General features: G+C 42.4%; 1 protein-coding gene across 1 annotated transcript in view; it reads right to left on the bottom strand.

The window, feature by feature from the left end:
* LOC133343101 (protein furry homolog-like) overlaps positions 1-16,810 on the bottom strand; it is a 160,297-nt gene that overhangs the window by 10,522 nt on the left and 132,965 nt on the right. Inside the window, exon 11 of the mRNA XM_061552605.1 lies at positions 15,538-15,639. Within this exon, the coding sequence (XP_061408589.1) occupies positions 15,538-15,639 (102 nt within the window). The remainder of the gene's footprint in view (positions 1-15,537; positions 15,640-16,810) is intronic.

Raw genomic sequence — 16,810 nt, 5'->3', positions numbered from 1 at the left:
ATACCGTACTATATACTGCCATAGATAAACCCAACATTAAATTATATACTGTATTGCTGTAAACCAACCTATATCTTATACATTTAATATCACACTATGTATTATTCTACACACCCTAATGTGTATCGAAATGGTTTATTACGTCCTTCCAATGATTGCTGAGCCAGAATCCATCTTCTCGGTTAAAGTTGTCTCTGTGTTTGTATATGTGGATCGCCTCATGAACGAATCTCTCATGATAGCCAGATGGCTTGCAGAGAACCTCTGTCTTGGAGAAGTCAATATCATGTGAGCCCACTGAGTTGTAACAGTGATCTGCCACGGCTGAGGTGTTAGTCCTACCGTGTTTCAGGTCAGCTTTATGTTCACGGATGCGGTCCGAGACATGTCGTTTGGTTTCCCCAATGTAACTGCTACCACAGAGGCAACTTAGTTTGTAGACGCCAGGGTACTGTATGTCTGGAACCACATCTTTTACAGACGGTACCAGATCACGGATTTTATGTACTGTGTTGAATCGGACCTGGATCTTGTGTTTAATCAGGATTTTGGAGATCTTTTTTGTGACCCCAGCAATGTAGGGTAAGGTGATGGTCTTGAAAGGCTCCTCAACAGGATCCTTCTTGATGGTTGGAGTGATGGCTTTGCGGATTGTATAGTCGGAGTAAGGCAAATGGTTACTCCGACTATACAATCCGCAAAGCCATCACTCCAACCATCAAGAAGGATCCTGTTGAGGAGCCTTTCAAGACCATCACCTTACCCTACATTGCTGGGGTCACAAAAAAGATCTCCAAAATCCTGATTAAACACAAGATCCAGGTCCGATTCAACACAGTACATAAAATCCGTGATCTGGTACCGTCTGTAAAAGATGTGGTTCCAGACATACAGTACCCTGGCGTCTACAAACTAAGTTGCCTCTGTGGTAGCAGTTACATTGGGGAAACCAAACGACATGTCTCGGACCGCATCCGTGAACATAAAGCTGACCTGAAACACGGTAGGACTAACACCTCAGCCGTGGCAGATCACTGTTACAACTCAGTGGGCTCACATGATATTGACTTCTCCAAGACAGAGGTTCTCTGCAAGCCATCTGGCTATCATGAGAGATTCGTTCATGAGGCGATCCACATATACAAACACAGAGACAACTTTAACCGAGAAGATGGATTCTGGCTCAGCAATCATTGGAAGGACGTAATAAACCATTTCGATACACATTAGGGTGTGTAGAATAATACATAGTGTGATATTAAATGTATAAGATATAGGTTGGTTTACAGCAATACAGTATATAATTTAATGTTGGGTTTATCTATGGCAGTATATAGTACGGTATATGCTCGTGTGATGTAAGAGAATAAGGTTTAGATGGAAGCATATTATAGAATGTTTACGAGGTAAAATTGTAATGTATTACTTGCTGTTAGTAACTCAGCTTATTATAGAGTATAGTAAGTATACTGATGGTGCGATGCAGTTTATACTTTAGTTTTTTATGTAGTTTATACTTTAGTTTTCTACGTGGTTGTTGAGTAACTGCAGCTACATATCATTAACATTCCTTTCCTTTGTTACTGCTAATCCCTGCACCCCCCTTGGTTGCTGCTGATCCTGCATAATGCATGGGCATAATATGACTTTGACACCCCCCCGCCCAACGCCTACGCATTTTCCATGAATATGCTAAATCCCTCTTCACATGCACATTCTTTTTGTTAAGGCGCTCTTCAACCCCCAATGCAGCTTATATATAAGCTCCTAGTTTGGTAGTGTCTCATTCTTCACCTGAAGACGGCTGCTTGCGTTGTAGCCGAAACGTCGTGAGAATTGTTTTATTATGTTTTATTTTTATTATTTTATTACTTCCCTTCTACGTGACTTTACCGAAAGAAACAAGAAGATGAATCCCTGCAGTCACGAAAGCTTTAAATCGAAATTTAACCGCCTCTACGGGGAGGGTTTCCACATAACTTTGAGATCCTTCAACAAGCTCCGGGATAAGAAGGCTCAGCTAATCGAGTCTCTCACCTTTCTGAAGAGATGCCGCGACTCTAAGGTAATACCAAACGCATTTACACTAACATCTGCTGCTGTAACTTCTTCTAATGCGAAACGAATTCTGTCTAGAACTAGCTTAGCTCTTATCTCAGAGAAAATCAGACTTACGCGCACCGAACTAGATCAGTTAGACAAGACACTCTACAAATCACACTTATCTTTGAGTGTAACAATGTCCACATCGGATTGGGAACATGTGGAAAAAATGACTGCCTCTTCAGCTGCCGCTATGTCGACTAAATGTAAGGACAACTTGATTTCCAAATTCAATCGCCTCTCAAACAAGAAACCGGACCCACACATTGAAAAGCTAGATATTAACAAAGTCGTAATTAATCGCAGTAACAGTCCTATTTCTGAAGGTTTGAAATCCGTTTTAGCTAAAGGACTAAACTTTGCAGTCACACCTAGACACATACCAGTTAATGATATAATTGCTCGAGTAGATGTAGCTCTCAAGGGCTTGAGTCACATCGCTGCAGACGTAGCAAGATCCGAAATCTCTGTAACCCTCAAAAACGCTAAGATGCCAGCTAGCAACATCAGCAAAGAGGAGCGTTTTGAATTAGCTCAATTAAAAAAGAGGGATGACATTGTCATCCTCTCAGCCGACAAAGGCAATGCCACTGTCATCATGGACAAAATAGAATACAACAACAAAATTCAAGAACTACTAAACGATGGCAGCTATACAAAAATAAAAAGAGACCCCACCAACAGCCTCGTCTCCAAAACCAACAACATCATTTCTGCTTCAACCGCATTAATTGATCAGACCAAACAGTTCTCGTTGAAACCTTCTGCAGCCAGACCACCAAGATTGTACGGCTTGCCAAAGATACATAAAGAAGATACACCTCTTCGTCCCATTGTCTCTACTATCAACTCCCCCACTTACAAACTGGCTCGTTTTTTGTCCGAAATCCTACGGCCTTTCACTGGAAAAACCACCTCTGCAGTACTAAACTCTACTGACCTGGTATCGACAATCAAGGGGATTGCCCTGTCCCCAGACGACCTGCTTGTCAGTTTTGATGTGGTTTCCTTGTTCACCAAGGTACCTGTGCCTGACACCATCGCAATCATTGAAGACTTGGTTCATCAAGGACTGAATGCTGGGGTACCCCCCCTGGTGAGACACTGCTTAACCAATACATACTTCACCTGGAATGGAACCTTCTACAAGCAAATTGAGGGCACCCCAATGGGCTCCCCCCTATCTCCGGTTGTAGCCAACATCTTCATGGAGAAATTTGAGACGGACGCCATCCAGACTGCCACTCTACGCCCGACCTTATGGAAGAGGTACGTAGACGACACTTTTGTCATCTGGCCACATGGCCGGCCTACTCTAGACCAATTTCTCGACCACATCAATTCCATACACCCAGCCATCAGATTCACCATGGAAGTCGAAAATGATGGCAAGCTACCCTTTTTGGATGTCCTAATCAAAAGGAGACTTGATGGTTCAATGAGCCACTCTGTCTACAGGAAAGCCACCCACACGGATGCTTATCTAAAACCGGATTCCCACCACCATCCATCTCAGAAGAATTCCCTCATCAAGACTCTATATCATAGAGCCCAATGCATCTCCGACCATGAACACATTTCCAGTGAACTCAAACACGTACGCCAAGCTCTTAAGGCAAATGGTTACTCCGACTATACAATCCGCAAAGCCATCACTCCAACCATCAAGAAGGATCCTGTTGAGGAGCCTTTCAAGACCATCACCTTACCCTACATTGCTGGGGTCACAAAAAAGATCTCCAAAATCCTGATTAAACACAAGATCCAGGTCCGATTCAACACAGTACATAAAATCCGTGATCTGGTACCGTCTGTAAAAGATGTGGTTCCAGACATACAGTACCCTGGCGTCTACAAACTAAGTTTCCTCTGTGGTAGCAGTTACATTGGGGAAACCAAACGACATGTCTCGGACCGCATCCGTGAACATAAAGCTGACCTGAAACACGGTAGGACTAACACCTCAGCCGTGGCAGATCACTGTTACAACTCAGTGGGCTCACATGATATTGACTTCTCCAAGACAGAGGTTCTCTGCAAGCCATCTGGCTATCATGAGAGATTCGTTCATGAGGCGATCCACATATACAAACACAGAGACAACTTTAACCGAGAAGATGGATTCTGGCTCAGCAATCATTGGAAGGACGTAATAAACCATTTCGATACACATTAGGGTGTGTAGAATAATACATAGTGTGATATTAAATGTATAAGATATAGGTTGGTTTACAGCAATACAGTATATAATTTAATGTTGGGTTTATCTATGGCAGTATATAGTACGGTATATGCTCGTGTGATGTAAGAGAATAAGGTTTAGATGGAAGCATATTATAGAATTTTTACGAGGTAAAATTGTAATGTATTACTTGCTGTTAGTAACTCAGCTTATTATAGAGTATAGTAAGTATACTGATGGTGCGATGCAGTTTATACTTTAGTTTTTTATGTAGTTTATACTTTAGTTTTCTACGTGGTTGTTGAGTAACTGCAGCTACATATCATTAACATTCCTTTCCTTTGTTACTGCTAATCCCTGCACCCCCCTTGGTTGCTGCTGATCCTGCATAATGCATGGGCATAATATGACTTTGACACCCCCCCGCCCAACGCCTACGCATTTTCCATGAATATGCTAAATCCCTCTTCACATGCACATTCTTTTTGTTAAGGCGCTCTTCAACCCCCAATGCAGCTTATATATATGCTCCTAGTTTGGTAGTGTCTCATTCTTCACCTGAAGACGGCTGCTTGCGTTGTAGCCGAAACGTCGTGAGAATTGTTTTATTATGTTTTATTTTTATTATTTTATTACTTCCCTTCTACGTGACTTTACCGAAAGAAACAAGAAGATGAATCCCTGCAGTCACGAAAGCTTTAAATCGAAATTTAACCGCCTCTACGGGGAGGGTTTCCACATAACTTTGAGATCCTTCAACAAGCTCCGGGATAAGAAGGCTCAGCTAATCGAGTCTCTCACCTTTCTGAAGAGATGCCGCGACTCTAAGGTAATACCAAACGCATTTACACTAACATCTGCTGCTGTAACTTCTTCTAATGCGAAACGAATTCTGTCTAGAACTAGCTTAGCTCTTATCTCAGAGAAAATCAGACTTACGCGCACCGAACTAGATCAGTTAGACAAGACACTCTACAAATCACACTTATCTTTGAGTGTAACAATGTCCACATCGGATTGGGAACATGTGGAAAAAATGACTGCCTCTTCAGCTGCCGCTATGTCGACTAAATGTAAGGACAACTTGATTTCCAAATTCAATCGCCTCTCAAACAAGAAACCGGACCCACACATTGAAAAGCTAGATATTAACAAAGTCGTAATTAATCGCAGTAACAGTCCTATTTCTGAAGGTTTGAAATCCGTTTTAGCTAAAGGACTAAACTTTGCAGTCACACCTAGACACATACCAGTTAATGATATAATTGCTCGAGTAGATGTAGCTCTCAAGGGCTTGAGTCACATCGCTGCAGACGTAGCAAGATCCGAAATCTCTGTAACCCTCAAAAACGCTAAGATGCCAGCTAGCAACATCAGCAAAGAGGAGCGTTTTGAATTAGCTCAATTAAAAAAGAGGGATGACATTGTCATCCTCTCAGCCGACAAAGGCAATGCCACTGTCATCATGGACAAAATAGAATACAACAACAAAATTCAAGAACTACTAAACGATGGCAGCTATACAAAAATAAAAAGAGACCCCACCAACAGCCTCGTCTCCAAAACCAACAACATCATTTCTGCTTCAACCGCATTAATTGATCAGACCAAACAGTTCTCGTTGAAACCTTCTGCAGCCAGACCACCAAGATTGTACGGCTTGCCAAAGATACATAAAGAAGATACACCTCTTCGTCCCATTGTCTCTACTATCAACTCCCCCACTTACAAACTGGCTCGTTTTTTGTCCGAAATCCTACGGCCTTTCACTGGAAAAACCACCTCTGCAGTACTAAACTCTACTGACCTGGTATCGACAATCAAGGGGATTGCCCTGTCCCCAGACGACCTGCTTGTCAGTTTTGATGTGGTTTCCTTGTTCACCAAGGTACCTGTGCCTGACACCATCGCAATCATTGAAGACTTGGTTCATCAAGGACTGAATGCTGGGGTACCCCCCCTGGTGAGACACTGCTTAACCAATACATACTTCACCTGGAATGGAACCTTCTACAAGCAAATTGAGGGCACCCCAATGGGCTCCCCCCTATCTCCGGTTGTAGCCAACATCTTCATGGAGAAATTTGAGACGGACGCCATCCAGACTGCCACTCTACGCCCGACCTTATGGAAGAGGTACGTAGACGACACTTTTGTCATCTGGCCACATGGCCGGCCTGCTCTAGACCAATTTCTCGACCACATCAATTCCATACACCCAGCCATCAGATTCACCATGGAAGTCGAAAATGATGGCAAGCTACCCTTTTTGGATGTCCTAATCAAAAGGAGACTTGATGGTTCAATGAGCCACTCTGTCTACAGGAAAGCCACCCACACGGATGCTTATCTAAAACCGGATTCCCACCACCATCCATCTCAGAAGAATTCCCTCATCAAGACTCTATATCATAGAGCCCAATGCATCTCCGACCATGAACACATTTCCAGTGAACTCAAACACGTACGCCAAGCTCTTAAGGCAAATGGTTACTCCGACTATACAATCCGCAAAGCCATCACTCCAACCATCAAGAAGGATCCTGTTGAGGAGCCTTTCAAGACCATCACCTTACCCTACATTGCTGGGGTCACAAAAAAGATCTCCAAAATCCTGATTAAACACAAGATCCAGGTCCGATTCAACACAGTACATAAAATCCGTGATCTGGTACCGTCTGTAAAAGATGTGGTTCCAGACATACAGTACCCTGGCGTCTACAAACTAAGTTGCCTCTGTGGTAGCAGTTACATTGGGGAAACCAAACGACATGTCTCGGACCGCATCCGTGAACATAAAGCTGACCTGAAACACGGTAGGACTAACACCTCAGCCGTGGCAGATCACTGTTACAACTCAGTGGGCTCACATGATATTGACTTCTCCAAGACAGAGGTTCTCTGCAAGCCATCTGGCTATCATGAGAGATTCGTTCATGAGGCGATCCACATATACAAACACAGAGACAACTTTAACCGAGAAGATGGATTCTGGCTCAGCAATCATTGGAAGGACGTAATAAACCATTTCGATACACATTAGGGTGTGTAGAATAATACATAGTGTGATATTAAATGTATAAGATATAGGTTGGTTTACAGCAATACAGTATATAATTTAATGTTGGGTTTATCTATGGCAGTATATAGTACGGTATATGCTCGTGTGATGTAAGAGAATAAGGTTTAGATGGAAGCATATTATAGAATTTTTACGAGGTAAAATTGTAATGTATTACTTGCTGTTAGTAACTCAGCTTATTATAGAGTATAGTAAGTATACTGATGGTGCGATGCAGTTTATACTTTAGTTTTTTATGTAGTTTATACTTTAGTTTTCTACGTGGTTGTTGAGTAACTGCAGCTACATATCATTAACATTCCTTTCCTTTGTTACTGCTAATCCCTGCACCCCCCTTGGTTGCTGCTGATCCTGCATAATGCATGGGCATAATATGACTTTGACACCCCCCCGCCCAACGCCTACGCATTTTCCATGAATATGCTAAATCCCTCTTCACATGCACATTCTTTTTGTTAAGGCGCTCTTCAACCCCCAATGCAGCTTATATATATGCTCCTAGTTTGGTAGTGTCTCATTCTTCACCTGAAGACGGCTGCTTGCGTTGTAGCCGAAACGTCGTGAGAATTGTTTTATTATGTTTTATTTTTATTATTTTATTACTTCCCTTCTACGTGACTTTACCGAAAGAAACAAGAAGATGAATCCCTGCAGTCACGAAAGCTTTAAATCGAAATTTAACCGCCTCTACGGGGAGGGTTTCCACATAACTTTGAGATCCTTCAACAAGCTCCGGGATAAGAAGGCTCAGCTAATCGAGTCTCTCACCTTTCTGAAGAGATGCCGCGACTCTAAGGTAATACCAAACGCATTTACACTAACATCTGCTGCTGTAACTTCTTCTAATGCGAAACGAATTCTGTCTAGAACTAGCTTAGCTCTTATCTCAGAGAAAATCAGACTTACGCGCACCGAACTAGATCAGTTAGACAAGACACTCTACAAATCACACTTATCTTTGAGTGTAACAATGTCCACATCGGATTGGGAACATGTGGAAAAAATGACTGCCTCTTCAGCTGCCGCTATGTCGACTAAATGTAAGGACAACTTGATTTCCAAATTCAATCGCCTCTCAAACAAGAAACCGGACCCACACATTGAAAAGCTAGATATTAACAAAGTCGTAATTAATCGCAGTAACAGTCCTATTTCTGAAGGTTTGAAATCCGTTTTAGCTAAAGGACTAAACTTTGCAGTCACACCTAGACACATACCAGTTAATGATATAATTGCTCGAGTAGATGTAGCTCTCAAGGGCTTGAGTCACATCGCTGCAGACGTAGCAAGATCCGAAATCTCTGTAACCCTCAAAAACGCTAAGATGCCAGCTAGCAACATCAGCAAAGAGGAGCGTTTTGAATTAGCTCAATTAAAAAAGAGGGATGACATTGTCATCCTCTCAGCCGACAAAGGCAATGCCACTGTCATCATGGACAAAATAGAATACAACAACAAAATTCAAGAACTACTAAACGATGGCAGCTATACAAAAATAAAAAGAGACCCCACCAACAGCCTCGTCTCCAAAACCAACAACATCATTTCTGCTTCAACCGCATTAATTGATCAGACCAAACAGTTCTCGTTGAAACCTTCTGCAGCCAGACCACCAAGATTGTACGGCTTGCCAAAGATACATAAAGAAGATACACCTCTTCGTCCCATTGTCTCTACTATCAACTCCCCCACTTACAAACTGGCTCGTTTTTTGTCCGAAATCCTACGGCCTTTCACTGGAAAAACCACCTCTGCAGTACTAAACTCTACTGACCTGGTATCGACAATCAAGGGGATTGCCCTGTCCCCAGACGACCTGCTTGTCAGTTTTGATGTGGTTTCCTTGTTCACCAAGGTACCTGTGCCTGACACCATCGCAATCATTGAAGACTTGGTTCATCAAGGACTGAATGCTGGGGTACCCCCCCTGGTGAGACACTGCTTAACCAATACATACTTCACCTGGAATGGAACCTTCTACAAGCAAATTGAGGGCACCCCAATGGGCTCCCCCCTATCTCCGGTTGTAGCCAACATCTTCATGGAGAAATTTGAGACGGACGCCATCCAGACTGCCACTCTACGCCCGACCTTATGGAAGAGGTACGTAGACGACACTTTTGTCATCTGGCCACATGGCCGGCCTGCTCTAGACCAATTTCTCGACCACATCAATTCCATACACCCAGCCATCAGATTCACCATGGAAGTCGAAAATGATGGCAAGCTACCCTTTTTGGATGTCCTAATCAAAAGGAGACTTGATGGTTCAATGAGCCACTCTGTCTACAGGAAAGCCACCCACACGGATGCTTATCTAAAACCGGATTCCCACCACCATCCATCTCAGAAGAATTCCCTCATCAAGACTCTATATCATAGAGCCCAATGCATCTCCGACCATGAACACATTTCCAGTGAACTCAAACACGTACGCCAAGCTCTTAAGGCAAATGGTTACTCCGACTATACAATCCGCAAAGCCATCACTCCAACCATCAAGAAGGATCCTGTTGAGGAGCCTTTCAAGACCATCACCTTACCCTACATTGCTGGGGTCACAAAAAAGATCTCCAAAATCCTGATTAAACACAAGATCCAGGTCCGATTCAACACAGTACATAAAATCCGTGATCTGGTACCGTCTGTAAAAGATGTGGTTCCAGACATACAGTACCCTGGCGTCTACAAACTAAGTTGCCTCTGTGGTAGCAGTTACATTGGGGAAACCAAACGACATGTCTCGGACCGCATCCGTGAACATAAAGCTGACCTGAAACACGGTAGGACTAACACCTCAGCCGTGGCAGATCACTGTTACAACTCAGTGGGCTCACATGATATTGACTTCTCCAAGACAGAGGTTCTCTGCAAGCCATCTGGCTATCATGAGAGATTCGTTCATGAGGCGATCCACATATACAAACACAGAGACAACTTTAACCGAGAAGATGGATTCTGGCTCAGCAATCATTGGAAGGACGTAATAAACCATTTCGATACACATTAGGGTGTGTAGAATAATACATAGTGTGATATTAAATGTATAAGATATAGGTTGGTTTACAGCAATACAGTATATAATTTAATGTTGGGTTTATCTATGGCAGTATATAGTACGGTATATGCTCGTGTGATGTAAGAGAATAAGGTTTAGATGGAAGCATATTATAGAATTTTTACGAGGTAAAATTGTAATGTATTACTTGCTGTTAGTAACTCAGCTTATTATAGAGTATAGTAAGTATACTGATGGTGCGATGCAGTTTATACTTTAGTTTTTTATGTAGTTTATACTTTAGTTTTCTACGTGGTTGTTGAGTAACTGCAGCTACATATCATTAACATTCCTTTCCTTTGTTACTGCTAATCCCTGCACCCCCCTTGGTTGCTGCTGATCCTGCATAATGCATGGGCATAATATGACTTTGACACCCCCCCGCCCAACGCCTACGCATTTTCCATGAATATGCTAAATCCCTCTTCACATGCACATTCTTTTTGTTAAGGCGCTCTTCAACCCCCAATGCAGCTTATATATATGCTCCTAGTTTGGTAGTGTCTCATTCTTCACCTGAAGACGGCTGCTTGCGTTGTAGCCGAAACGTCGTGAGAATTGTTTTATTATGTTTTATTTTTATTATTTTATTACTTCCCTTCTACGTGACTTTACCGAAAGAAACAAGAAGATGACTGATTACTGTCACATTTATGAAGAATGTATAATGCTCACACAAGACGGACTGCACACATCAGTGTCCCCATGTTTGAGCGGAAGGACAGTAACCACGAGCATGATTGTACCAGGTAAAGGTGCAGCCCTGCAATTGCTTGCTCAAACAACCGATGGCAGAAGGGCCTCCAGTAGAGGGGGAACTCGAGGAAGTCACTGTTGGAGAATATTTGGCCTACTCTTCCAGGCTGGCCAAATTGTTTTGCTAAAGGTGGGAGTACCCACACTTTACCCCACCACACATGATTTTGCTGATCGACTTCACTGTGGTGAACCCATTTATACTGCTGGTTGGACAGAGGTGGTGGGAGGGGGTATCCAAGAAACTTGCCCATTGTCTTCAATGCCATGTTGAAGGATCAAACTGATCATCTCCGGATAGCAAGTCCGGTGTGCTAACCATTACACCAGGAAAGCGTGATTGTAAAACAATATATTTACAAAGGTGGTTTATCGCTTAAAAGCAAGTACAGAGTGATACTAATCTCATGTTAACAGTCAGATGCCAGTGATGGAAATCAGACGTCCATACACCAAACAATGTTGATTACCCTCACACTGCAACACATGTTACCACACCTGGAGAGAGAAAAAAAATGCCGAATCAACCATTGGCTGAACTCAAACGTGCATCATCCTTCCATTTGTGAACTGCAGGATCTAACCACAGTGCCCCACGGGTAGATATTCTAAACCGAGGAAGCCACCCTATTTTGAAGTCTAAATATGCCCAATCTTGATTTGAGGCTTTCGTGACTGCAGGAATCCATACTCTTTGATTCTTTCGGTAAAGTCACGTAGGTATAAAACGAAATAAATCAAGACGTTTCGGGCGCAACACAAGCGTCCGTGATCAGGTGGGAAAGCATGGTCTGCTGCAGTGGCAGACTGTTTTAAAATGTTTGAAATGGGTGTAGCTCAAGGGTTATAAATAAGTGGCCGGGGCTAGTGATGTTATTGTGAGAGATTAGCATGTAACTGTAAGATAGAAGAGCGACCTCCTAAACGAGGGCACGGAAGTGGCTGTGTTAATGTGAGGGATTAGCATGATGTTAATGTGGAAAAGCTCTAACAGATGCGTGAAAACCCTCCCCAATGTTTTTCACCTCCTATCCTTAATGACATTGCAACGCTAGGAACGTGCCACGTTAGTTCATCCATGTGCCGCCTGCCGCGCGTGACGTGAACGCAAATGCTTCGTCCGCAATTGCTCACCCTTAGGTCTCACCCCAGCAATAGGCCAAGTGGACAGGGAAAAGTGTGCAAGAAAAATGTAGCGCAATGTCATTCTCGTCACCTGCACTGCCAAGTTTCTAGGATCTTTGTGTGCTTGTCACTGCTGAACACCACCATTCCCTATTGTCAATCTAAATTCTGCTTACTTATTATTAATTTTTTTAACATCAAGTTCAAAGTGTCAAATAAGCACTGGAGAAGTGACACTCTCCACCAGTAAACCTGAGCCAGCAGTTGCTCTTGCCATGGTGGCGAGATGTTAACTCTCTTGCCTGGGATACAAAAGATCGTGGGTTCAATCGCAACCCTGACGCCTGTATATTTGGAGTTTGCATGTTCTCCCTGTGGTCGCGTGGATTGTTCTCCGTGTTCTCCGATTTTCCCCTCCACATTTAGAAACATGCATTTAGAGTATTTGGCTGCTATAAATGTCCGCATGATAAGCCACTTGTTTGAGTTATCAGTTGTAGTCAGGTCGCTTATAAAACGAAGCTATACAGCTCAGTGGGCCTTACCTGGTAAAATAAAAAATTGTTTAGTTTAGTTTTACCACATCCTGGGACAGGAGGGCAAGCATTTCGATGGGGTAACCACCGTCAACTTCATTTCATTGACACAAAGGCGGAGTGCGGGGCCGAGTTAACCCAGACAGGGGACTGAAATTGTGACCTGATTGCAAGCGAAATACTTTTAAACCACAGAGCGCAATGGCCAAACGGAAAATGTTTCTGCGGCACCCTAATTTTATTCTAATGCTGGAGTACTTTGTGTAAAAGCAATTTACAAGTGAAGTGCCGGGCGTGCCAAGCGGGTGGGGGCTGCTGGTCAATAATCAGCAATTAAGAAATTTCCCATTGTCAGCACAGTTGGGAAGGGCAAGAGAGAGAGGCTGCTTCGCTAAATGTTTGTCCTCATAGAACCCCAAGATTTATCTGTTGATGTCGAACGCCTCCTAATTATCTCTAGAGGTAATTTTAGCCAAGTGGACAACTTGAGTATTTTAAAGGGTGGGCTTGTTAAGTCTCATGGCCAAAACCACTGGAAATAAACGATTTGGCTTCAGAGGGGCCAGTGTCTGATATCTCTTGATTTCTCATAGAGTGAATCCAGCCAGGTGGGATTTTAGTGAGAGCACTTGGCAAGATAACATCCCCAAGGACTATGCAGCCTATCTTTCATCCAGATGAATTCATTAGAGTATCCTGAGAAAAGAACAGTGGTTGTCCTCTGGATAGCTTAGCTTCTGCCACTGGAATGTCGAATTTCAACTACTATTTAAGACCGGGAGCAACAGGAGAGCTTCACCATTCTTGCCCGATGAAGCTGATTGCAATTACCAGCGAAACGTCGTACTCAAATTTTTAAATGCTGTTGATTCTCTCTTCAACACACCGGTGGGCGAAAGAAGTTAATTATTTCGTCCTTTGAAAAACGTGACACATTTTTTACTGTTTGGCCGTGTCGGGTGGTGGAGGGTTACGACACATTTATAAATAACGCGATCTGACCCAAAAACCTATATTATGAATACTATTTAAGCCCCACTAACAGAGAAGAGACACTGAGAGTTTGACCAATAGCAAACCGCTCACTAATCTGTGCCAGTTGAAGAGTACATTCTTCAACTGCTCCTCACCATACTCTCTGCACTGACATCAGCAATAAACAAGTGAGCTATAATTTCTAGACATGTGCTTCAAAATCAATGTGCTAATCTGCAGCCCACTGCTGGGAACTCTGCAAAAGAGGAGCAAGAGACCAATGCACGAGTGAGAAAGGGCAGCCCTTGAGATTCGGGCCTCAGGCTCCAATGTACTCTCAACGATTGACACGTGCATCTCTTTTTAATTGAAGCCCTTGAACCTTCACGCGCTCATGCACCAGGGCAGCGAAATAATAAATTACGGATCGCTATAAATGTACCTCTGGCACGGCCCCTCATCAGTCACATCTTACGGCCAGTAACCTCCTGCCCTCTGGTCATAATATACAATTATGGGAGACAGCACCAGTCTCTAGACGTCCTGTTGCACAACCTATCTATATATGGTGAACTTATTTCACACAGTACGTAGCCAACCGTACTAATGGGAGGTGTGGGGGGGAAGGACAACCAACTAGAGTGGGCATCGTATCATAGTCCATTCTCCAAAACAACTGCCACACACCGATTGCAATTCCAGTTGTTAACTAGCAAACGCAATTGATCATGGTGGAGACACCTGACCACAAAGTTGTTAAGATCGTGGAACCACATTTGTTGTGGGTTTTTTTAATCTCTCTTGAGTAAGGTTATAAAACAGTCTGGCTCAGCAGCAGACCATGCTTTCCCACCTGATGACGGACGCTTGTGTTTCGTCCGAAACGTCGTGATTTGTTTTATTTTATGCCTACGTGACTTTACCGAAAGAACCAAAGAGTTTGTAGATAAGTGTTTAGGGTTGTCTTGCCAGAATGATTGAATCATAGGTCATTTACTTGGAATAGAAGATTAGCACGTGGGTGCAAGGTAAACTGCATTTTCAGAATATCAAAGTTTTTTTTGCCAATTGCGTGACTGGCAGAAATTATAGTGAACATCTATATTTCATCTTCATAACTGCTTCCCAGATGGAAATTCACTGGCAAGGAATGGTCCTGTAATTAGGCTCTGCAGGATATCCCCAAATGCAATGCGCTTCCCTTAACGATTGCACTCTATACAAAACGCTCTTAAAATGTGGAGGCAATAGTACTGGACATTGTCTAATGCCTTCTTTTAGTCTCAAGGATGGATACAGCCAAATCCAAGAAAAATAACATAACGACTGCCTGATGCCTTAAGCCAAAAACTCAGAATCTCAAAGTTAGTGGCCACTAAAACAAGGCTAGAATTAGACAGTCCTCCCTTGTTGTAGAATGTATTTACAAACAATTTATTTGTTTTCCACATTTAACGTTATAACAGTGTCACACGCAGTGTGTGTCATTGTAAAATTATGTTTGTTTGCATTGGTGGTGAAGATATTACACTTTAATGAGTACAAGCTGTAACAATTATGACGACTACAGTTAACTATATTTTCAACGCTTGCATTCTTCAACGCAAATCTTTTTAAACACGTCCCAAAACACGTCTCATTTGCTCCTCGCGATGTACCAAAGGGTCCAGTTAACTTGGCGGAGATGCATTTTCCATGTTGCGTATTTCGCACTGCTCACCTTGAGGTGGGATAGACAGTTGTTGAGAAAGATGTGCCAGTTGTTAAGAAAAAACTGCTTCTGACTGACGCAGAGTAGACACGTGGTCAACGGGAAGAGTGCCTGCGAACAACATTCCAAGGTGGTGATTTTCCATCTCAAACCGTCATGAAATAACAAAGTAAATCATCATAATAATTTTTTAGCCAATAAATTCTCCACGAATGTCGAAAATATTTCAGACTAGGATTCTGCATAAGCATGTTTGGTTAATTCCAATTTAAAATAAGTTTTGCGATTAATACTAATGCAGCAAAAAATGTTAATTTCTAAATCTCAACTCATTGATGTCTCACTTTAATGCACTGCAACGACCATACATTTTACATAATGCAATGCACCATGGCATCAATAGCCCCTTCATTTGAAAAAGGCAGATATAATGTAACCATTTTGACAAAAACCATGAAAGTGAAATGAGATGAAAATTATTTATTTTAAAACTTTTGTGAATTAAAATCGGGAACTTATTTTCCTGTAATCATGGATACTGTAATTATGTTATTGGGAATGGTACAGAGCAGAAGCACTGTGGTTTTCAAGCCACAAACAAGATAGGACTTTGACATAAAAAAAATTTTAACATTAATTTTCACACAATCTTATTCCGATTGTGCTATCAGAATCAAGTCATGAGATGCAGTATCCATTCGTACCTCTCGTAGACCATTGCATATCCCTTCGTGTTAGAGAATTGCTCACGGAAATGGATATCGCAGAGCTACTGCTGAAATACATGCAAGTGACCCTCTGGTCCACACAGAAGGGGAGGTTTGGGGGCTACTTTAAAGGCAGACTGTGAGGTCGAGTGTCTAACCCACAATGATTGCAAAATCTGGCAAAAGGTAAGAAGCAATGGCACTGCTTTGAAGAACCGAAGGCATTGACCACGATGACTTCTTTATTGAAGAGAGCAGTGGGAATGCATGATAAGATGACTGCAGAGATAACTGGAGAAGCATGCAAAGAAAAACTACCATGAAACTAAACACATTGATTTTTTCCTAGGTAATGCCAACTAAGCTACATAGCTATTTTTAAATCCTTTATATTAAGTTCGCTTGCTTGCGTGCTTGCTTGCTTACGACCGTGCAAATCTTTCTGTCGTTTTTTAACACACTTCCCGTGATCCAATCGAGCTGACATTTTCCACACAGACTCGTTGTGCGTGACAATGTATTTTCGTGAAAATTTTGTAACAAAATGTTACACTTTTTAGGAAAAAATAAATAAT

This window comes from Lethenteron reissneri, chromosome 16 (genome assembly GCF_015708825.2).
Source record: "Lethenteron reissneri isolate LAM-NWPU_2019-01 chromosome 16, ASM1570882v1, whole genome shotgun sequence".
Lineage (NCBI taxonomy): Eukaryota > Metazoa > Chordata > Hyperoartia > Petromyzontiformes > Petromyzontidae > Lethenteron > Lethenteron reissneri.
Note: the sequence above shows the minus strand (reverse complement) of the source record. Positions and strands in the feature narration are given on the sequence as shown.